Here is a 23,315-nt window from a genome sequence, read left to right as displayed (position 1 = left end):
TTCATTATTTTCCACTTTGCCCAGCGCGCATCCCAGACCTCAGCAGCTGCTTGTCATGTAAAGACACTCTATCAGGCCCTGACAGCTCCTCCCATACACACGCACGCACACACATTATGCATTGCTCATACACACTTCACTTGCGCTCGCACCCCCTACGCGCAGTCGTACATATGTGGGGAACATATGTAGTGATCTGTCTCACTACCGCTCCACTCAGCACAACTCTTTGCACACTGTGTAGCTTTCTCATCCCCTCGAGTTCTCTCATCTCTCATCTGGTGTCAAATCAGTCTTCCCGCTCCGCCGTCCTTCCCCTAATTTGGTTGAGATGAGTCACATGTGCGCTGTCACACTTTACATGTATTAGAAAAGCATTTGATTCAGGGACATTTAGTGGATGCTTCCTCGCGGCAGAGTGAGTCGACTCTGTTGCAGTCGAACCCGACACTTGAAGCAGGTTTTATCTAATCTAGGTTGTGGTCAGTCTGTCTGTTGGCTAGTTTCCTGTTTTGGAGAACACGTTGACATCAAAAGAGTTTAGTTTACTGGAACACAGTGTTGATGAACTGACTCAAAAGCAGAAGGCTCTCCTCTGTTGTTTTGTGGCTCCATTGTCTTCTGTCAGCAGTCTGCACTGTTTCTCACTGTACACAGGATGCATTGGAGTCTATTCTTCAAAGCGTCTAAGTCAAGTCATATTGCCTATCTATCTACTTGGAGCTGCTATAAAGAAAGGAGTTTTGACAAATATTTAGTGAATTGAACGATTTTATTATTTGTGCATTATTACCTTAATAATAAATTCTTTGCTCACATTTAATCTCCTGTTCGAGTCATTACAAAAAAAAATGACAGAGCAAATCTGTCAGGTGTGGGTTCTTGTCTTGCTGGCTCTTATGAAAGACACAGCGTGGAAAATAGAACAGAATAAAAGGAGAAGGGGAACTCGATGTAAATGGGAAGCTGACAAGGGTCATCTTTGTTGCTTACTCTCTAAGGGTAAACTGTTTGTGTGGGGGGTTGAGCTTCAGAGTGGTGGAGACAAACACACACACACATACACACAGACAGACAACCGGATATAGCTGCTTCCACTGTTGTCATGTGACCAGTTTGTGGTCGCAGACGAGGAAGTTGCAGTGTCTAGAAAGAGGAGGCACTAGCTAAGAATTTAAGTTGCAGAAGTGGATTTACATATCTGTGGTGGTCATTTATTTTCAGATTGTGTGTCACCATGTTGATAAGGCACACAAACAATTTAGCCTTTTTTACAACCACATGTGTGTTTGTATCACAGTGGGGATGAAATGCTTACCGGTTTCACGTGACCCCTGACTGTTAGTTTAACAGTTCCAGTCTGCACTTAGCGAACGAGTTTTCAACCTCTTGTGTTGGTGTTTTAAATGTCGTCAACTTCTGACATCGGATTTGTTCACATGGTTGTGTTGTTCTTACATGTGTGAGAGTGGTGAGCTATCATTGTCAGCTCCCCTGGCATCCATTTGCCAGAGGCCGCCTCAGTTTGGAGAACGTCTACCAGCACAGTACACGTCACACCATGCGCTGCTGCGTCACAAATGAAAACCCATGCTAATTGTGATGGGTGCTGTGCGTCACTGGAGCTGGCAGGCAAAGCTCACCGACTTCCAAACTGGATGTTGATTTAATCAGTTTTACACACAAACACCTCTCAGTGCCTAATTCTCACACACACACACACACACACACACACACACACACACACACACACACACATTTATGGACACATAAGCACATACATGCACACACATCTCTTGAGATCAGGATCTGCTATAAAGAACATGAGGTCTTTGCTCAGTCTGGAAGTGATTTGCTGCATTCCTGCTGAAACCAAACTGAAGTTTTGCGTCTCTCAACCGATGAGAGTGCACGCTGGAGCCCTTTGTGTGGTGTCATGGTGTCAGGTAGGGGCCTCATTATGCTGCCTCTGCATTGTGCACATACTGTCCTTTAGTGTGTGCTGGCATGAACTATAGCTGGGGGACATGGGTCAGCCTAAACTTGACCACAGAGCGAGGCACCAGCTGGGGCCCAGCTGAGGAGAACAAGGCTCAGTTTGTAGACTTTCTAGCTTCACCCGGAAAGATTTAGGCAATTTGTGATTGTGTCAAACAGGCTGTTGGTTTAATTCCTACCTTAATGTTGTAAGACTGCAATTGCTCCTAAATATACAACAGGTAACAGGTCTTCATTCAAATTTCTAAAATGACCTATGACATATATTGAATCGACTTGTGAAGTTACATTATCCACCTGTTTCTAACAATGTTCAAACCCAGAGAAATCCCCAATTTTATTCAAGGCTTTAAAATTAGTCATATCTGCTTTACCCGTGGCTTTGCCCGTCTCTCCCTGAACTTCCGGGGGAAAGTGGAGAAAGGGAAAACACACTCTGTTAGCCAGTGAGCCAGTCAGCTGTTTTTACCCTCCCAGTGTTAGTCACTTGTTATAGATCACGATTATCCATTTACTTTTGCTGCAAAACATGGATAAAACTTGAATCCGTTACCTCATCAGTGAAGGTAGACTCCCACGTCCCCAGGCTGCTTCCATCATCCAACTTGGTCTTTTGTTATTGTTTTGATTGAGAGGCCCCCCAATGCCCAAAGTTGCATATCCTACTTTTAAAATGAACCTCTTTTGTACTTTGATTTTTTTAGTTTTTTACACCGATGATGTCTGGAAGCTACCACTTTGCTGAAGTGATGAATTCTGGTTCTCTTGAAGGTTTGGGATAAATAACACTAAGCATATTGATTCTCTGGAGACCGGCGTGCATGTGTGGATGATTGATGTGTAAGTTTATTGGTGATTCTCGTAGTTTTAAACGGACAAACAACTCATCATGATTAATTAAATTACATTGAAACAGGCGTGAGGCACCAAACGTACTGCTGCCTGTGTGTATTTTTTTCAATTAGGAAGGTACATCCAGTTGTTGGGAGGTAGCGAGAGTGGTATTCCCACGGCTGAGGAAGTTGAGCTACTTACTAAATGAGCTATGTTTGTGTGTGAAAATACGTAGTCTGCAGATAAGTAGATGAAAAATCTACTCCAATGCCAAGATGAAAAATATAATAAAAAATATATAATAATACATCAGACATGTGGATTGAAGACTGTATAGTATATTGTGCTCTGGGCCAGATGTTTCCTACTACTGTGGCAATTGTCGCAAGCACCTTGCCAGTCACGGTAAATCAGGTATTTTTTACCCTTTGGAGTTTGGTTTAATGGCTTGACGCCCCGCTGCAACGGGATGTACAAACAGCCTTGTTCATGCTGCTGCTGTGTGTGGTCAAGTTTGCCAGAATGAGGGTGCTTTTCTAAAGCATCCTTTTCCTTTTCTTCTTGCCTTTTTATCTCAACTGAGAAAAGCCATATGGAGGATGTCCCATTAGAGAACAGGAAGGGGAAGTTCATAATTCTGACAAGTCTGGAGTGACAAATATTGAAAAGTGACAATGTAAAACATTTGCCATCACTTTAAATATTTTATAGTAACATACACTCAGCTGCTGTTTGGTCAGACTGATCTGTTATCAGTTTCATCAGTCACAAGTGAATATTTGAAGGAGGGTAACAGAAGCTCATATTGACACCTCTCCCCTACACACACACACACACCACACTTCTGTGTTGGAGGAAATGGGGCAATTAAGGACAGCTTGCCACGACTCTGCATGGGGTTAATATGCAGCTCCGTGATTAAAAATAAATTACACTTTTCCTGTATAAATATTCAAGTCCCACTCCGCTGTGTGCCACTGCCTTGTTATGGTATGTAAGCTATTTTTTTCTCCCCCAGTCTGCACAACATCTGGCACAACATTTCCTGAAGCATCACCGGAATAAATTGGGTTTCGTCTGCACGTGATTTGCAGAGTTTTATTTGTGTGATGCTGGTTTGTGTATATGAACGGGACGGACATGCGTGGCTTGAGGTTATGGGTGTTGTCTGGAAAATGGGGAAAGTTTTATTGGAAAAAATCAATGCAACTTTGGCAAACATGATGGTGGTGGTACAAAATAATTGATAGGGAAGAGACAGAGAAGCAGTTGTGGATAAAAGTACATTTACAGTTCTAGCATCTTTATTTTAAAAGGGGGAATTCAACCAAATACTCCTGCCTAAATGGAAACTAGTGTTATAAAGGTTTTTGTAGCACCAGCTGTGTGAAGTCTGACAAATTGGTCTCAAGTGGTGTCACTTGAGTCAGCATTGCTTTGGGCTGAAGATTACAAAGTTGAAAATGTAAAAAAAATCTGTAGGTGTGGAATTAGAAAAAGTGAGTTTAAAAGACTTTTTAAAATGTGTTTTCAGGATATGGAATGGAGGTCGCACCAATAAGTGCATTTGACCAATCCTGAGCCAGTCTCATTTGTCTATCATGACAGTTCACCCTATTTAGAGAACTCCCTAAAATGACAGAAACTGTATTTGGCATATTGTTTGACTTAGGAACATTCATTAACTTTGTTCTTAAATTTGAATTCACCAGTTCAAGGATATGTTCTGAGAAAGTTTTCAGAGAGTTTGAATGTTACCCGAGAGTCTACTCTTTCAAGTGAAGGGGAACAGACCAGGAGAGAGAAAGGGTCCCGACTCAACTCAACCAACCATTTGTCGTACAGCTGACCTACCTAACAGAGAGACGGTGACAAGATGGTCATTTTAAGGAGCGCCCCTGTACAGCATAGTAATTAGACTGCAGGAAATGGGTTGCAGCCCTGGGAATTAACACCGAAAGTAATGGAACGACACCGCTTCGCCATTAATCATGAAAACACAATATAAACAAAGCAGTTGTGCATCGGTGTGAGGTCTCTCAATTACTGTGTAACGAGTTGTTTAATTTTGCCTCCTGTTTCTCAGTGGTCCTTTCTCAATCTCTTTCTCATATCAGGAGAATACATCAAGACCTGGAGGCCAAGATATTTTCTCCTGAAGAGCGATGGTACGTTCATTGGCTACAAAGAGCGACCGCAAGATCCTGACCAGCTGGAAACCCCCTTAAATAACTTCTCCGTAGCACGTGAGTATCTGCTTTGAAGAAACGCTTCTCCTCCTGTTTCTTGGCATCTTGTTTAACTCTTGTTTTGATTCTGGTTCTGGTTTTTACCTGCATTGTGGTTAACAAACATGTTCACCTGCTTGTTTTGATTTCGTATGGCTCTTGCATCAGTATTAACGGAAAAACAAAAGTCATGCCAACTGCTATTGAGGTAAAAGAATGAATGTGAATCACCTATAATATTATTTAATCACTCTATTATTCTATTTTATTATAAAGGAATATGAATAGCGACATTAGCGTTAAGTTATAGTTTTATCTCGGCAGCCTCACTATGGGCTTCTTTTAGCACCTCTCCAAGGCAAAGCTCTGTGCATGTAAAATGTCAATGTCCTGACATTAATACACTTGAATGTCATTCTTCTTAGTATAGCCGTTATGTGGAAATCCATAATTCCACATAATATCCGCAGGATTTGGTCCAGGCAGTCTTTTTCGGGAGTTTTACTTTAACACATGAACAACGGAGCAGTCTGAGCAGTCTCTGCTCAGACGTGTCACAACTAAACAGATATTTCAGAAGCGTTCAGTTGAGAGGTGACGCAGGACTTGACTTATTCATGAGTCTGCGGAGATCAGTTCTTTTTGTCTAAGTCACATCGAACATCACCAAAAGCTCTCTTGACATCTTCACCTGTGAGATAATTTGAGATATTTGTATAATATATCTATTTTTGCCCACTTGCTCTATTTATATCCACTCGCTCTGTTCTTACATGGGCTCATTCGGACATCGTCCAGATTTTTTACTAGGGGGCTGGCCGAAGGAACTCAGGAGAATGTCCAGGGACTTGCCTTGTACATTTGCGTTAGAGCACCTCTTGAGAATGTCTGGAGATTATCCGAAGTTGATCCGAAGTTCAGTTCAGGTCTGAAGCAGCTTTAGTCTTCCCCAAACTCTCTGTTTCTGCACTGTGACAGAAGAATTGCCCAGAGCAGCCGTGCCAACTCCGTCTTCACATCAGACAAAGTTGCTATGATAAGCTGTGCAGATGACTGAACACAGCAATTAGACGGCATACTGTTTTGTTTAACAAAACGTTTCCTCCCCGACACTCTTGAGTTATCGTGGTTATTAGCCGCCTCATTTCAAGTATTCATCTGGGCTGCGTTCTGAGCCTCTTTGCCTCCATCAGCAGTGGCTTTGGGTTCTTGTCACCACTACAACCCCGCCACAGAGGACGCACATGGCGCGTCAGCCGCTGACGGAGCCACTGCAGCTGGATTACATATTCACCCACAATGGAGCCATGTTGGATCTCAGTGGTGGTCCACTTGCCTGTCCTCCATCTATCAGACAGAGGCCATTTTGTGTCACGTTCTGACATATTTGCTGACATGTTTCATTTGGGAACAGATGTTAATGCGAAGGAGGTGCAGATGGAAATCTCTGCTTTCTAAATTCCGTTATTCGACTGCTGTGAGGAATTGTTTCACGAAACTGCTTACAAGACAATTACTTCCTGAGAAAAGAAAGATAATAAAAAAGGGTTTAAAAATGTGAAATCAATAAGGAAAAGAAAAACTGTTACTCATTTGTTAAAAGTGTGACCTAAATAATTTGCAGGCTTTGCAAGTTTACCCGGGTTTTAATAAAACAAAACTTCAATAACCTAAATATAGCAAACTTGACTTATTTATTTAAATATAGTTTTATTTAGACATTGTGTTCAAGCATATTTTATATTTATTTAACATGACAGATTTTATATTAAAAACCCATATTAACAGATTTTATGTTTTAAGAAGATGACAAGTTAAGGATCTGAGTTGTTTTCCTCCACCAAAGTGCACCTGTTCTTTTCCAAATTGGCCGACAGTGTCTGTTAGGGTGGCAATAAAGATAAATGGCTATAACTGTGGGTCTGTCTCTCCCTCTGCTCCCCTTCACACTGGTCCCCCCCCCCTCCCTCCCTCCCTCCCTCCCTCCCTCCCCTGCTGTGGTCAGAGTGCCAGCTGATGAAGACGGAACGGCCCAAGCCCAACACATTTATCATCCGCTGCCTGCAGTGGACCACTGTCATCGAGCGCACCTTCCACGTGGAGACCCCTGAGGAGAGGCAAGCGAGGAGCACACACCTCTCAGCTCACAGAGCAGCAAAAACACAAATCATTTACACGTTCTCCTGTTGCTACAAAACAGTTTATCATTTTAAGAGATTATCAGTTTTTTTCCCTAACATGTGGGTTTACACTCACAAACATACACATTTAATCATTGTTATGCACTCGCACAAGGTCTACTGGCTATTGGCAGAACTCACACACTTGAAATTGCCTTCCTGTTGATAAGAAGACAATTATGTGATTGGGCTGCGGGGCTCGCATGATGGCAAATGGGCTGATGTAATATTTTTTTCTTCTGCTGCCCGTGTCTCCCTCAGGGAAGAATGGACTAAAGCCATCCAGACAGTGGCTGAAGGTCTGCAGAAACAAGAGGAGGAGATGATGGACTCCTCTCCAGACCCCATGGACATGGAGGTCTACCTTACCAAACCTAGACTAAAAGTGGTACGGACCAGCTTTCCTGTTGTATTCTAATTTGTCCTCACACTGAAGCGTTTTTCAAACACAAACTCCTAAAAATGTGTCCATAAAGTGAGTCTGGACTTTTTCCACAGGTTGTCTTTCACATGTGAAAAATGTTGCAGGAGATTGTTTATGACAGATGCGTTAACAACAATAGGAACAGTCGGCTGAGAGTTGGCACCCGGATAGAGCATGCAAGAGGCAGAGCTCATGAATTCCTCTGCAAAACCTCAAAATATTCTCTCAGAATTTCTCCTGTTCATCCTGAAATTTGGCAATTGTTCCAGTTTCATGTTCGTTGCCTGATAGAATTGTCATCAAGATTAGATTAGATTACGCTTTTCTGTCAGAATTATGTTTCCCATAAATGACAAGCTCCAACATCTTTATTACTCCTCTCCCTGAGTATGTCCTTCTCCCCCAGGTTGAGCATTTATCTTCTCCGCCACCCTACTCTGCTTTATTTGCATTTAAACCACCTCAGCCAACCAACTACCTTCTACTATCTCAACATCAGCCGTGGGTGGCTTAGCACCAGATAGCATGTCCATCTTGTTTCACAACCCCCACACGTGTCATGACATAAAGGTCCAAGGCCACCGGATTGGATGTCCCTCGCACAACCATTTTCAACATTCTCCTGAGTGCCAGGGTCAGAGGTTAACTGAGTCACAACCACATATAGGCCAAACCATTAGAGGAATGGAAATTGCATGGTAGGTGAAATAGTGCCTTAAACGCTTTTGTGTTGTTGTCAGTCGGATTGTGTTTCCTGGCTAGTTAAAGGATGAGGTCTGTTCATGCTTCTGTTTGTAACCAGATGCCACTTTCTTTCCTCTTGCCTTCCAGACTATGCACGACTTTGAATACCTCAAACTCCTGGGAAAAGGCACTTTTGGCAAAGTTATCCTGGTAAAGGAGAAGGCCACAGGACGCTACTACGCCATGAAGATCCTAAAGAAGGAAGTGATCGTAGCAAAAGTGAGTGGAGGCCATTGAGCAAGTTAAACACTATTGGGAGGGTGACATCAGTGGTGTGTGCTGTGACTGATAGCTAAATCTTAAGCCATTGTGGGAGTTGTACTAACAATGTGTGGCTTTTTTTTTCCAGGATGAAGTGGCACACACTCTCACAGAGAACAGAGTCCTCCAGAATTCAAAGCATCCGTTCTTGACAGTAAGGAGCTCATCCATATACCTAAACCAAACCTTATTCTAACTCACAGAAATCCAGCATCCTTTAAGAAGAAAAAGGGCCTTTTCACCAGGAATGTTGTGAAGAGCTGTTCTTATAAAGGCACTCTGCAACTCTGGGCGTTCTTTTCTATCTGTTAACCCTTACTCTAAGTCTTGAATTGAAAAGCTCCTCCAAAATGTTAGTTACAAGTGGTGGGGGGAGGCAACGCTTAATGCAATGTGCTCAGTGCAATGAAGTGGACCCGTGTTTGCAGCACAGCAGTTGTTAAAAAGCCTCAGCACACTAGGCACACTGTGATGAAGTTTTCATGTTTCGCTTTTCATTTGATGGTTGTGTTGAATTTGTAGCTGAAAGTGCAAAACAAGGATTGAAATGTTCCAAGTTACATTTAACTCCGCTGTTTAAAGCAACACAATGCTAGATTTGCTCTCGGGTATACTCAAGCTCCCCCTACAGCTGGAATGCCTAACACAGCAAGCAAGTAGCCGAAGCAGTTATCCGTGTCCGAGCACGATGTGTCTCAAATCACATGGACTTATTTGGCTAAACCTCTATTGAAATGGAATTACTTGACTTCTGATGATACACTAACGAGTCGTCAACTTGACTTACACAGCCAAACGTTAAACAAGCAGATCAGCACAACATAGCAAACAAGCCAAAGTTGCCATTAGCTCTGATATGAATTCTTTTTCAGTTTCCTACTCGCTCCCTTTCTCTTTTCCTCCTCTATATTTCCTCTGACAGTTCCCTCAGAGGTCTGCCATGATGTCCGCACTGAGAATGGCAACTAGGGTTTGTTATAGATAGCTGGTGTGTGAATTATGCTGTAAAGCAGGTCGTATTGTTTCAGCACGGTACACCAGAGTTACATAGTGCAGCTCCAGCTGTCCATCGAGCGCTCTAACAAAGACACTTATGCCATTCTCCCTCTTATACATGTGTGTACCATCAAATGATTTTGAAACTGTTATTTCAAGGTAAGAAATCTACCTATGGTGTTCCTTAGAGGACGTCTTACTCCTGACTTGGCTGGAAACATCACACTGTTCCACTTAGAACCTTTTTTTTTGCTTCTGTCGGCAGGGACTGAAATACTCCTTCCAGACACATGACCGCCTGTGCTTCGTCATGGAGTATGCAAATGGTGGCGAGGTAAACCATTTTAACCATTACTACATTTGCACATCTGCAAATAGTCTGGAACAAGTCTTTCTCTCTTCATTGGTCCTCTTTATCGTTATTGTCAATCTCCCCTGTTTCTCTCTCCTCAGCTTTTCTTCCACCTGTCAAGAGACCGGGTATTCTCGGAGGAGCGGGCACGGTTTTACGGTGCAGAGATAGTGTCGGCGCTGGACTACCTTCATTCTGAAAGAAACGTGGTCTATCGAGATCTAAAGGTAAAAGGGACATTCTCTCATCCTCGCTGTCAGCCTCTTTTGCTGCTGCACCCCTCAACACACATTCAACCTCAAACAAACATCGCACGCACGCACGCACACACACACACACACACACACACACACACACACACACACACTCTCACACAATTACACTCACAGACACACACCCTTCCCTCCCTTCCCTTCATTTCTCCCCTGGCAGGATATAAATAGGGTTTGCCTCCATCCATAGCAGTTGCAGTGGCCAGGTCTTATTGATCTGCCTCCCCCAGATCGGTCTCCAGACCTCAGTGCAGCTGGAGGGAGGCTCGGCCCGGTCAACTCTAACTGCAGTTAGGCAGAAATAACCACCGGTCCTATTGAAACAGATCACCACGGCCTCCCTTTATAGGACGCATACGGGGGGGGGGGGGGGGTTGTGAATTACGTCATGTTATAAGCTGGCAGTTAAACACTGTTAGTTAACAAGGAGTAAATGTATATATCTGTTAAGCATCAGAGAATAAAAGGGTTTCCAGGTTTCAGCTGCTTCTTTTCAATATAAATCTATTTATATTCTCACATCAAGATGATATCAAAGATGGCTGCTGCAGACTGATAGGGCATGAGGAATATGAGGAATATAGGGGGTTATCAGTGTTGCAGTGGCATCTGTGGGCCTCCTACTTCCAGCTGATAAAACTATACCAGCCAGGTCAGCACAGCACTCGCTCCCTCCCTCTGTCCCTTGGGTTTACGAGGCAGGCTCCCAGCCTGCTTGGGTTCTCCTGAAAATGCCAGGGTAGCAGGAATGGAGGATGTGCTGACTCTAGCCGGGCGCTGCTGGCCACGTGTGAGCTACAGCTGCCAGGTGACTTTAACTGAGAGAGGGGGGAGGGAGGGCAAGCTGATATTAAAAGGCCATGCAGCTTCAAGGCATGACACTGCATGATGCACATCCTTTAGGCCATTAGGTCACTTTGCCTGTACTTAAGTTCACTAATTTCCATTTACTAATTAAAAAATATATATTTGTACATAAAGTGGTAGTGGCAGTTGATGTGAAGGTCTGGTGTGCTGTTTTTTTTTTTCATACACACTCACTAATTGATTGATCAATTATTGATCACAGGTGAGGCTGTAATCTAGGATTTTGTGCATCATATGACAAGGCGACAAGACTTTTGTCTTTGCAAAAACTGACTCAGTGGGTTTTACCAAGCTGTGAACGTTAGAATGCTTTTCAGCAGTTTCATTTGGCACCAAAAAATTATTTCAAAAGCTGTTGGGATTGAAATTAGCCATTTCTTGTAAAAAAAACAAAATTGATTACAAATATATTTGAGGGGCACTTAAGGTCAACTTGTACCCAAGCGACAAGACTTTTGTCAGGGACTGTAGTATACAAACATGAGAGAAAACTCAAACTCGTCCTCAGATGGGAAGCAACAATGTGTCATTCACTTTACACGTGCTTTATTATTTAGGATATTATGATTCCTATTATAGACAGTGCTGAAGCCTGATTCTTTGTAGATTAACAAATGTGTATTCCCTTCACCTTCCACAATTATTTTCTTGTTAATTCCCATTAGCCACTGACTTGTTTTACATCTTCATCTGATTTTATTCTTCTTCCTGTTTTCTTCAGCTGGAAAACCTCATGCTGGACAAAGATGGACACATAAAGATCACAGACTTTGGTCTGTGTAAGGAGGGGATCGTAGATGGTGCCACCATGAAAACGTTCTGTGGGACTCCAGAGTACCTCGCACCTGAGGTAACCATAGAAGTATTTCTTTCTATATGAGATATAATTATATATTCCTCTCTTAAATCAAAGTCAATTCTCTGTAGGTGTGAACAGATCAGTGCCAAATCAAAGGAAAATCCAACAAGCTAGGTGATTTGCCACCTTGAGCCAACAGAACAACTTAAAGGTCCCATGTTCTACACTATCTGGTGTTTTTGTTAGAGCCTGATAAATGTATATCCTCGACTATTAAAATAGACATATCATTTTTGGCATTTGTTTGCCAAAATGCAATGATATGAAAACCTTTGTTTTACAAAATAAACAATGCAGAAAATATATAGATTTAATCTATGGTTACATGTTATGTAAAAAAATATGTATCTTAATTCAATTTCTATATTTGTATATTTTTAGTTATTTAAAAAATAACAGGAAAAAATCGAATATATATCGGCCGATGTATCAGAAATATTTTTCTCCCTAATTCTCCCTAATTTTGGCTTTTAATACCAAAACATTTGAATATTGCTTTACATGTCTCATGTGCAAATGTGTAGTGAATATCATGGGTCTAAGTTCACCTTAGTTGAACTCCAAGTGAAGCCATGCTGCGTTTCCTCAAAAAACTAAAGTTTTATTTGCCCCTTTGCTTGCACATATTGTCATTGAAGGAAAAGGTTTGCCACTGGAACATTTGCGTATGTGGTACAGGTTCCTCGTGCTTCTCTCCGGAGCTGTGGCAAGAACGGTTCAGTCAGCCAATCAGAGGAGAGGCTAAGATCGAATTAAAGGATTTGCAGATAAACACCCATAGAAAACCACATTTTCTAAAAAGTTGGATGGCGGGTGGGGATGAGCTGGGGGCATAGCTCAGGCTGGTGACTATCCCAGCTTTAAAGAAGTTTATTTAATATGGCATGTGTTTGTTCTACATTGATTGAGCACTTTTATATTTAAACACTATTTGCACAGCACCTTGTCTAGCATTCAGTATGTGTTCTCTGACCACAGTGGATAAGAAGCATGTGGAAGAAAAGGCAGCTGTCCCAGAATGCCTTTCTAATCTCCATCTAAAGTCGAGTTAATGAGTGTGCCGTGTGCCGAGGGCAAGGCAGCCTGCTCTCGTGTTTGCTGTTTGGGGATGGGTGTGGCGACTCCCTGTTGCGTGCAGGTATGACAAGTGCTGGAGTGGGCCGTGTAACACAATATTTCATTGTGAGTATGGTCGGTGTGTGTGTGAGTGTTTGTACGAGCCCCTTTGCCTGTTGCCATAAAAATGTTTTCCGGGAGAAGGGTGTCCGTGTTGACACAGTTGCCGCATCGTTGTTTTTAGCCTCCAATTGGAATTTTTTGTTTCTGAGAGGAGGGGTTATTGGTTGGCAGCGCCTCAGGAAATGTGAGCTTCTGCCCCTGGTGGGGGGGAGAAGAAAACAAACATTGCTTACAGCTGTTGTGTGGCACAAAGAGAGCCACAGCTCCCACTGCTGCCCAGCGGATGCTTCACCTGACCTGGGCAGAGCTAGAGCACACAGTCCCACTGCCTCACAACACATACCTGTCCTTTTCATCAGTCAGTCATCAGCGCCAGGCCATTAACGCTGGCCTAGTTTGTGAATATGTATCTCCTCACATCTGGACAAAAAAAGAAAAAGGGAGTTTATTCTCTACACTTGTATAAACCTTACATTTTTTTTTATTCCCGAGTCCTCCACCTGTCCACGCCGCGCTCTCCCTAGCCCACTTTGATCCTCCACAGAGAAGCACAGTCGATGACACCTCCAGCCTCCACAGCAGAGAGCAGGGAGACATCAGGGGGCGTTACCATGGCAACAGGGTCGCTGGCGAGCTTCTCTATGGAGTGCGGGCCAGGCAGTGTTACAGGTTGTTCTGCAGTAAACAATGACCTTGTTGTGTGTGCTGCACAGGAATGCTGTAACGTCTGGGAATATTCCACCCAGAGCAGGGGGGAGAGAGAGGGAGAGGGAGGAGAAACCCAATCTGTGAAAAAAGGCCAGACCAGTTTCCCTCTGGAGGAAGGAGAGGGACAAATTCACTTTGTCACATTTATTAAGCAGTTACAAGAAGAAAACCATTATTGGTTGAGGGAATTGGCTTTTAGGGAATATGTTTTTAAAAAAAAAGCATACAGGTTTAATCTAGGCACCGAAACTGATCTGGATTCACAAGCTTTGAAGATTAATGGCTGTCAGCGTGAGCAAAAAAGTGCAGTGTACGGAGTGCAGCTCCGGAGCAGCAGCAAGTGTTTGTGCTTTTATCTTCTCTTCTCTCCTCCCTCTCTCCTCCCCCTGTGTGTGCTCCTTTGGGGCAGTGTAACAGTATTTGGGGCTGGGGCCCAGGCAGACAGGGAGGCAGGCAGGGAGGAAAGCAGTCCTGGTTACGTATATGAGGGATGAGCTTGGCTCCTGCGCTCCTGGCAGCTTCACAGCTGTGGCGCTCTTCTACATATATGGGGCAGCTGCAGGCCCAGCTGTCGCACGGTGTGAATCACACGACAGCAGCGCTGGAAATAGAGCCGGCCCAGTAATCCTAGCCCCACACCGGCTTCACGTTACTTCCCCTGCCCTCCTAGTCCTCCTCCTTGATGCTCACCACTCACCGCAGCGCCAGGACAAGTGCCCACAGACACATGCACAGCTGCGTGCACATGCACACACAGTAGTTTTGTACCTTTTACGGACACGTCCATCTGTTTTCCAGGACCCTCTCTCAGCCTTTGCACTGTTGGGTCCATATCTCATTCTATTAATCCGCCCACGTCTTTTTGCCTAAGCGTCTATTTTTAGGTCTAAATTGCTTAGCATCACGCTGCTGGAGGTTTGAGAGAACAGACTGTTCTCCTTGTCTTGATTTCACCTTCAACATCCGCTTGGCAAGGTAGAATCCAGTACATGTCCCCAGAGACCTTGGGACAACTCTGCTCAGCAGCACATTAGTCATGCAACAGGTTGCACTGTTCAGTGAGCACAGCACCGGATAAGTTTTTCTCGGTTAGAACTGCCAAGAATATTCATCCTATGGAAATGATAAGACAAAATATTTTTCTGACTCAAGTGGTGTTCATGAAGCTGTTTGTTTCCAAGACCCCAGTGTGTGTTTGTTGCCACACTGTTGCTTATTGAAGTGACGCACACCTCTGCTGCTTGTTGATCTGGGTCTATGAATGTGTGGAGAGGCCTGCGGTGATTAAATATGCAGGGCTCCAAGGGAAACTCTATCCCAGCTCCTAATGTGAGATGTGAGTCAGTGCTGGCTGTGGCTGCCTCAAAAGCCCAGACCAGTGGGTGAGAGCAGGTGATTATGTTGGGTGGGTGGGGTCATGGGGGCAACCCAGTTGCTTAAGGGTTTGTGTGTCCGGCCTAAAGAGCTGCTGTCTGCACAACGTTGTAATGCCCAAACACAAGCGTATTGCTTGAATCATATCATGTTTTTCTTCACCTCACTCAGGGTTAGAGATTTTCGGCACTGACAATGTTGCCTCAAGAGGTTTCCTGGTTCAAATTCTGGTTCAGCCTGGGTCTGTCTGTGTGGGGATTGCATGTTCCCCCCTGGTGTCTGCGTGGGTTTTCTACAGGTACTGTGGCTCCTTCCCACAGTTGAAAGACATGCAGTTTGAAGTGAGGTTAAAGGGAGATTCTGAATTGTTAGTAGGTGTGAATGGTTGTACGTTTATATGTCAGCCCTTCGATGCGCCAGTGACCTGTCCAGGGTGGCCCCGCCCCTCGCAGGAATGACAGCTGGGATTAGCTCAAGCTGCCCCCTCAACCCTCAAAAGGACAAAAGTTATAGATATTTAATTAATAAATGGACGGGAAGTGCACATAAATAATCAAACTCCTTCATTCTATTCCCCCTTAACATGAAGTTAGAATAGCTCAAGAGCAAGCCAACTGCTGCACTGAATAAACGTTCACCCCCTTCCTCGTCCCCTAGGTGCTAGAAGACAACGACTACGGCCGTGCTGTGGACTGGTGGGGTCTGGGTGTTGTGATGTACGAGATGATGTGCGGCCGGCTGCCTTTCTACAACCAGGACCACGAGAAGCTGTTCGAGCTCATCCTCATGGAAGACATCCGCTTCCCACGGACGCTTGGACCCGAAGCGCGCTCGCTGCTCTCTGGCCTTCTCAAGAAAGACCCCATGCAGAGGTGAGGAACATCCACCACGTTCCTCTTATGTAGCAGATCACAAACCTGAGAGTCAGTGCAGTGGTTAAACAGATTTTTCCTTTCGTGTCTTCCAGGTTAGGTGGAGGGCCTGACGATGCCAAGGAAATCATGCAGCACAAGTTCTTCGCTTCAATCGAATGGCAGGACGTTTACGAGAAGAAGGTCGGTTTCTCAAATCTTCGTGTCGCCATGTTTCTCACTCATTCTCTTGTGATTGTCAGACTCCAAACTCAGATAGCCGCCATCCCTCAAGGGATCGATAAAGTTACGTCACTCAGAGAGCCACAGGCGAGACTATACAGATTATCATCAGACCGAACACTGTTAGGGAAACTCAGGGAATGTGCAGATGTGCTGATATGTTTGTCTTGTCTCCTCTCCAACAGCTGGTTCCGCCATTTAAGCCCCAAGTTACCTCGGAAACAGACACGCGATATTTTGACGAGGAGTTCACAGCACAGACCATCACTATCACACCACCCGGACAAGGTAGGACCGAACTTCACACTCAGACAAACAGAATATCAAACCATCAAGTGGTGCTTCATGGCAACGTGTGACTGGAAGGTTGCTAAATGGACTGAAGATGAATTGCCATCAAACTTGTATGATACATTTCCCTCCTCCTCCCCATGAGGCTTTATTAAAAATGAGAGATTACACTTTCAGTTCACTCCGACAGAACGCAAACTTTACTTTTGATACTCAACCACTGATCCTTGAAATATTGCTTACTTAAGTCAGTGTCACTGAATTAGATTTTAAAACCCCCAAATTATATCCTTTAATTTCAATTTTACATTAAAATGTCAAGTGTCAGGTTCATGAGAGAAACAATTAAAACTCATGAAGTTTGAGTTTTTCCCTGTGCACAAAAATATTCCATTGAATGATTTTATCATGTGAGTAAAGAAACCATTCTGTGGGCTTACGTAGCTCCCCTGAGAGCAGTCTGCCCTCTACTGGAGAGCCAGCGCCACAAACCTCACAATGTAACCAAATGCATTTGATAGCCACTACCTGTGGAGAATACATGGTTACAGTGACATAGTAAAATATATTAAAAGTAGTGGGACTATGTGATATTGTTAAAAGTCTTATTTTGAATGAATATTTTGTTATCCTTAGAAAGCTATAGAAGTCACACTAACCAATGCGGATATAACAACCAAGCACACCGAGCATTCCTTTTTTGATTCTCAACTAAGATGGTCATCGAATAAAAATAAAACTCTTTAACATGCTGTTACGGTGGTTTCTAGCTGATTCAACAGTTTGTTCAAAACATTGCGTCTCCTGGGTCTAGAATGATCGAATTTAACAAGTGCTTCAACTCAGATTAGGATATATAGTTAAAACCTGTCCAGGTAAATCCAGTATCTCAGTTTGCATTAAATTACATTTTGTTTTATTTGTATAAAACCACTCACAACATGTGTTATCTCAAAGCACTTTACATAGTAGCAGGAATTCAAAAGACCCAGAGTCAGTGTGAGCGGCCATCTGCTTTGACCGGTTGGGTTGACGGGAGAGACCAGGAACAACTGTGTACCTAAGATGACAAAACCAGTTAAATATATAATAATATTAATAATTATTAACACCAGGCATTAAAGAATCATATATCACTAATTTTGATATTGATTTGCATTCTGATAAGGTCTCGAGTCAGCTGTACCTGTAGTCCACAGGTTAATTAATCGCAGTACTTTGATATAAATACATTTAAGGGGGGGGGGGGGACAACTCAATCCATATTTACTGTAATTATCCCAAAAATTAATTGAGAAGTTGGTTATGAATGAATGTCTGTTCCATTTATACAAACCACTTCATGACATTATATAAAACCAAATTTTGCATTAAAACTGTCCATCCACCTCTCACTGGTCATTTCAGTGGTTTAATACACAGATATGTTAAAGGGAGAATTAAAGAGAAGTAAACACATGCTCTACATTGTCATGTCAGCCGCCCCTAGGCTCTACTAACTGCTCTTCTTGTCTGTCCCGTACAGAGGACAGTATGGAGTCCTTCGACAGCGAGCAGAGACCCCACTTCCCCCAGTTCTCCTACTCTGCCAGCGGGACGGCCTGAACACCTCTCAAAACATTCCTCTGGTCCCACCGTCGCCCAATCCCCCCCCCACCCCACTCAACCTCGCCCAGCTACCCGCCCGACTGCACTCTCGAAAAACACACCGGTGGGGCACAAACACAGCCCGGCCCTCCACGTTTTGTCTGCAGATGCCGTCGTTGGATGCAACACTCCCAGTCTGAAAGTTGTGTTATTTACAGAGGAGAGCAGATAAAAAAACACCAATATTACTGTGGTAAATGTGCGCGGCCTCTGAAGACCGATACCAGAGAGAGGGTTAACACTATCCTGCATTTCCTGGTTGCTTTGTTTTTTACTGAGCAGGCGTCCATACACCATAATGACATGGGAAATATATCATTATGCACAAATTAGGCCACTGCTATAATTTTTTGAGAAGGGCCATTTTATAGCGAACATATTGAACAGTTTTAAATAGAAACAGGCATTCTGTGGACCAAAACCACCATGTGAGCAGAGGGTCTGTGTGTGAGTGGGTAGTTTCCTCTTTACGACTTCTGACCAATTCAAACACCATTCAGACAGACCGAGACATTTCTGGTTTCTAACATGAATGTACCGTATCAAAATAAAGTCAACCTTTCTGCACACTTGCATGTTTGATTGTCCTAAAGGGAGGAGAGAAATTTCTGTTTATTCTTTACGTTTCTACTTATCTAATGCAAAACTCTTCCACCAGTCGGCCGGTCTGTTGTATCGTCATCCCGCCGCACCTCGATGGGTCTGATCAATCAATTGTGCAATACAGTCTGACGTGAGGAGCGACAGACACGCAGAGAATGCAGAGTGATTAATCATTAAGGTAGAAAGCCGGCCTGCCCAGGACGCCTGTTGTTACCTGTTCAAACATCAGGGTCCCTGAGAGACAGACCTCCCCCATTCACAGTTTCCTGGTCAGCGTATCAAATAAATCCTCCCCCTCCCTCCCTGAATTAAGTGCTTATAGTTCCTGATGCCTTCATATCTGGACGTTCTGCTGCAGACGGGGCCATCGCTCAGAAACTCTTCTCCTCTGGGTTCTCCTCCATGTACAGAACAGTATTGGGTGTTTTTTGTTTTTATTATTATTCTCCACCACCCAGTGCATTCGCTGCAGCCTCAGTGAGGTCACTTAAACAAAATACACTTCTTTAGGAATACTGTGTACAAAAACTGGGCTTTACTTGGGTAAACACACACGGTCATCTTTTTGAGTTGCTTTTTTTCGGTGAAGGGGGATCGCCTCCCCCTTCACGAGCTTCTGAGTTTATTTATATGAGACCAGCGTCGACTAAAATGAGTTTTACTTTGCCAATAATATGCACTTTGCTGCCCTAAAATGATTGTATTTGGACTCTTTATTTGTACTTTATGGTTGGTAAAGACTAAATTAGTTTCTTTTATAATGTCAATTCAAATGTGGATAACAAACAAATAAAACGTATTTGTTTGAATGATTCTCCCCTTTTTACAGACGGCCGAGGCTAAACTGAGACTCACGGGAACTGAAACTGTTTTGGTTTTTTTATTATTATTATTTCAAAGTGTACAAGGAGGTTTCCAAAAGTGCTTCAGTATTTTTTACGATGACAGATAATCATTTTTCAAAAGTGCATAATACGTTATTGAATGTAATGGTTTTTACGATTTTTGTGTTCACTTTCAATCATTTTGCAAACATCCTGTTCAGTTTTTTTTCAATCTGATTGTTACTTATTCCTATGCACACTCACCCTTTGCTGCCATCTTCTGAAAATAGGGAAACTTTTTATTTCAACTTTTTTTGTTTTGTACCTGCCCTCCCGTTTTTCCTGAGACTGAGGACACCAGCTTTAGTAAAACAAATAATATAAACTTTGTACACTGTTTTTACTTGTCTCTTTCAAATTGAGGAAATAAAATGGTCTTAACAATACACTGTGTCCACTCATCTTTTACTCTGAAAGATGAAACCATTATCTCTACCAGGGTCACAGGGGGGGGGGGGGGGGGGACTGGGCCTGTGGGGTTCACATTGAGAATTATCTCACCAATAATTAGGGCCCGAGCACTGACAGGCACCGACAGACAGTGATGCTCTATGGAAATTGTAAGGATTATTATTATTATTTTTCAGGGCAATTTGAAAGTGGTGATAATTTACTTTTCATTTATTTCCTGTTATTTATTTTTAGGTGAATTTAAAAAAGCACCTCCTGAGCAGAAGCTTTTGATATTTAATTCATTTATGTTTTAAATTTAATAAGATATTATGCAATTAATAAGTGGTTGAAGTGCCAATTTAAGGGGTTCAGTATTATGCCAAGGACACTTCGGTATGGAGATGGGGAAGAGTGGGATTTGGCCCAGTTCTTGCTTGTTGGAAAACGACCACTCTACCCACTAGGCCAATCGTATATTAACATTTGGAATTGGATTACCTGTCTATTACCATGAGAAACTAAGCACAGGAAGAAGATCGACAAATAATTGTGTGTGTGTCTTTTTCAATTTTACTTTGTAGTATTATTGAGCTTAATGAGCAGCAGAGTGAGACTTTGATTAGAGTCTTTAAAAACATGTTTATTAGTTTATTATACAGCGATGATGATGTGCGTGGTGATGGGAAATAATACTAATAATAATATCCACTGTACTTGTGCAGCGATGTTTTCATTTTTCACACAAACGTCTATTAACACCTCCTTCCACAATTCCTCTTTTTTTCCCCCTTGTTAGTACGAGCCATCTCAACAACACCTTGAGGGAATTTCTTTAATTTATTTGGCCTCAAAGATGAACTGGTTATAATTTGGTGGCCAAAGGTCACGATGGCCTCACAAATCTCTTTTTTGCATAGTGAATGCTTGCGAATGCATATGGTACAAATGTTCACTGAGACTGGTGGATTAACTGATTATGTTTGGGTGGTCAAAGGTCAAGGTCACAGTCGCCTTACAAAACACACACCACATTTTGACCAGAGTCACTCAAATATGAAGTGATTAGAATATAGTGGTCAAAGGTCACGGTGACCCAATATGAGAGGCATACAATTGCAGGGTGTTTTTTATGCAACAATAATTTGAAATTTATTGTCTTGATATTTTATTAAACATGTCATTGCAAAATACTTTGCATATGTAGCCTGGGCGTTTCCACTCTGACGCTCATATGAGAGTCAACTTTGTTTCTCTAAACCAGACTGTGATCACACCCTGCAGACAAAACACAGCAAAGCGTGTGTGAGATTCGTTCCAGCATTCAGAGGCTGTGACTGTGTCTTGGCCCTGCTCTCCGCCTCTGCAGGAGTGCTCAGGTCCACGTGTGGGGCCCTGCAGCTGGTCTGAGACGGAGAGAGATGTGTCCCCTGGGCCCTCGGGCAGATGGTACAGTCTCTTGAGCAGATGTTGACACCAGTCTGTAACGGGGCAAGCTGCAACGCACAGCGCCACACAGCGGGACTGAGGTTCTTGGCTCACCTGACAACCATCCCTCACCTGACTCCAGCTGCACTGGCCAACACTCACCACAGAGCTGGGGCTGCAGATCTGCCATCGGCCTCCCGTGGGTGATGTAGTGATGTGCTGCGTGGAGAAAGTGTCACTCACAAGCAGCATGCAAGCCAGAGCACGTTTTTTTTTTGTTGCACTAGACGCATAAATATTTCCTGTTACAGCGTTATATAAAAATATTGAGTTATTTATATTTAAATATACAGAGAATAACACAAGTTAGGCACTAGTACACCTGTTAAAATATGTTTTTTGAATCTAAAGAAATCCCAATAGAATGTAAAAGGATTTTTTGAGATACAGACACATGAGATACAGTGTTAATAATGTAAATTCCTGCAATTCAAAATCAGTAGCACGTCCCTTCTGTTTCCCTCTCTCAATGCTATTTCATACTCTTGTTATCTTGTATATTTGTACTTTAAATTATCGAGAAATATTCATCTTTGTTCTCTTCTGTCCCAGATGTCAGAGTGCAGGATCAGCTGTAAGCAGACAGCTGTGCTCATGGACTTTTCAGCTTGATTGATCCTCACTCACTGCACTTCCTTTCTGTGACTGCAAGAAAAATGCATTTACATTTCACGAAGGGGAAATACAGGCAGATTTTTTTTTTTTTATTAAATAAAATTTTTTCCTGTTTTTATATTTAATTAATTAAATAAACATAGTGTAAGATATTTTGCAATTAATAGGAGAAGTCCTGCCAATTTTAAGTCTAACATATTGCGCTGGTTCAGGGGTAAATGATGCTGGTCTTCACAGGTGACTGATCTACGCAAGCCTGTAGCCGCCACCCCCCCACAGGAGATTATGTGCTTGTGTGTGTGGCTGCGGCGCTTCCTGGTTCTTCCCGGCACTACGCTGCCGGTGCGAACAGCCAAAGTATTTACCATGGGCGAGGAAAGGAGACGGACCGCTTTTCACAGCGCTTCTACCTCCGGTGCGTCCCGGGGTTAGAGGATGATGGTGTGACGTTAATGTATTGTTTTACATTGCATGTGTCACGTCGTGATAAATCAGTCTCCTATGTCGCCTGTACCAGGAGCCGCCCCTGTCACTGGTTATCTTGGCTCGCTGTCTGGCCGGTAACCAGCCGTCCGGACCGCTCCGTGAAGAAGGAGGAGGAGATGTTTCTTTACTTGGAATGCGGCCACTTTATTTCTCGGATATACAGCAGGAGCAACACTCGCTAGGTGCTCCGTCACTTCTCTTTATAAACACACTTTTAGCGTATTTTCCCACAATACCCTGGTGCACTACGTCACATACTCTTTAACAAGTTAAGTCTTTCATTCTCACTGTCCACCTTAAAACTATGAAATGAACTGAACTATGAACTAGTTCAGAATTTAAATGGTGAACTATGAACGTGAACTATTCATGTTTACTTGTATGAACTGAACTTTGAAGTAGTTCATGAGAGTAGTGAACTTGCACAACACTGGCAGAAGGGCACTTTTCTCATCCAGGGCAAAGGAGCCAGTGCTTGAGCACCACTAGGGGTCTATCTGTGCACGTGCCTGCTTACTACTAAAGGAAAAACATTAAGGCT

At 43.1% G+C, this 23,315-nt stretch overlaps 1 protein-coding gene across 3 annotated transcripts in view; it reads left to right on the top strand.

The window, feature by feature from the left end:
* Nucleotides 1-20,181, top strand: part of akt1 (v-akt murine thymoma viral oncogene homolog 1) — a 34,192-nt gene extending 14,011 nt beyond the window's left edge. For 2 of the 3 annotated variants that reach the window (XM_053435323.1, XM_053435322.1), the window contains exons 3-14: nucleotides 4,950-5,078; nucleotides 7,066-7,177; nucleotides 7,502-7,628; nucleotides 8,496-8,627; nucleotides 8,758-8,823; nucleotides 9,931-9,999; nucleotides 10,119-10,244; nucleotides 11,878-12,006; nucleotides 15,934-16,148; nucleotides 16,244-16,331; nucleotides 16,556-16,658; nucleotides 18,187-20,181. In XM_053435323.1, the coding sequence (XP_053291298.1) occupies nucleotides 4,950-5,078; nucleotides 7,066-7,177; nucleotides 7,502-7,628; nucleotides 8,496-8,627; nucleotides 8,758-8,823; nucleotides 9,931-9,999; nucleotides 10,119-10,244; nucleotides 11,878-12,006; nucleotides 15,934-16,148; nucleotides 16,244-16,331; nucleotides 16,556-16,658; nucleotides 18,187-18,266 (1,376 nt within the window). In that variant the 3' untranslated portion in view covers nucleotides 18,267-20,181. Of the gene's footprint in view, nucleotides 1-4,949; nucleotides 5,079-7,065; nucleotides 7,178-7,501; nucleotides 7,629-8,495; nucleotides 8,628-8,757; nucleotides 8,824-9,930; nucleotides 10,000-10,118; nucleotides 10,245-11,877; nucleotides 12,007-15,933; nucleotides 16,153-16,243; nucleotides 16,332-16,555; nucleotides 16,659-18,186 lie in introns of those variants that run through there. The other variant, XM_053435324.1, reaches the window with a different exon arrangement.
* Nucleotides 20,182-23,315: the final 3,134 nt, after the last annotated feature.

Source organism: Pleuronectes platessa, chromosome 11 (assembly GCF_947347685.1).
Source record: "Pleuronectes platessa chromosome 11, fPlePla1.1, whole genome shotgun sequence".
Classification (NCBI taxonomy): domain Eukaryota; kingdom Metazoa; phylum Chordata; class Actinopteri; order Pleuronectiformes; family Pleuronectidae; genus Pleuronectes; species Pleuronectes platessa.
This window is presented reverse-complemented; position numbering and strand designations above follow the sequence as displayed.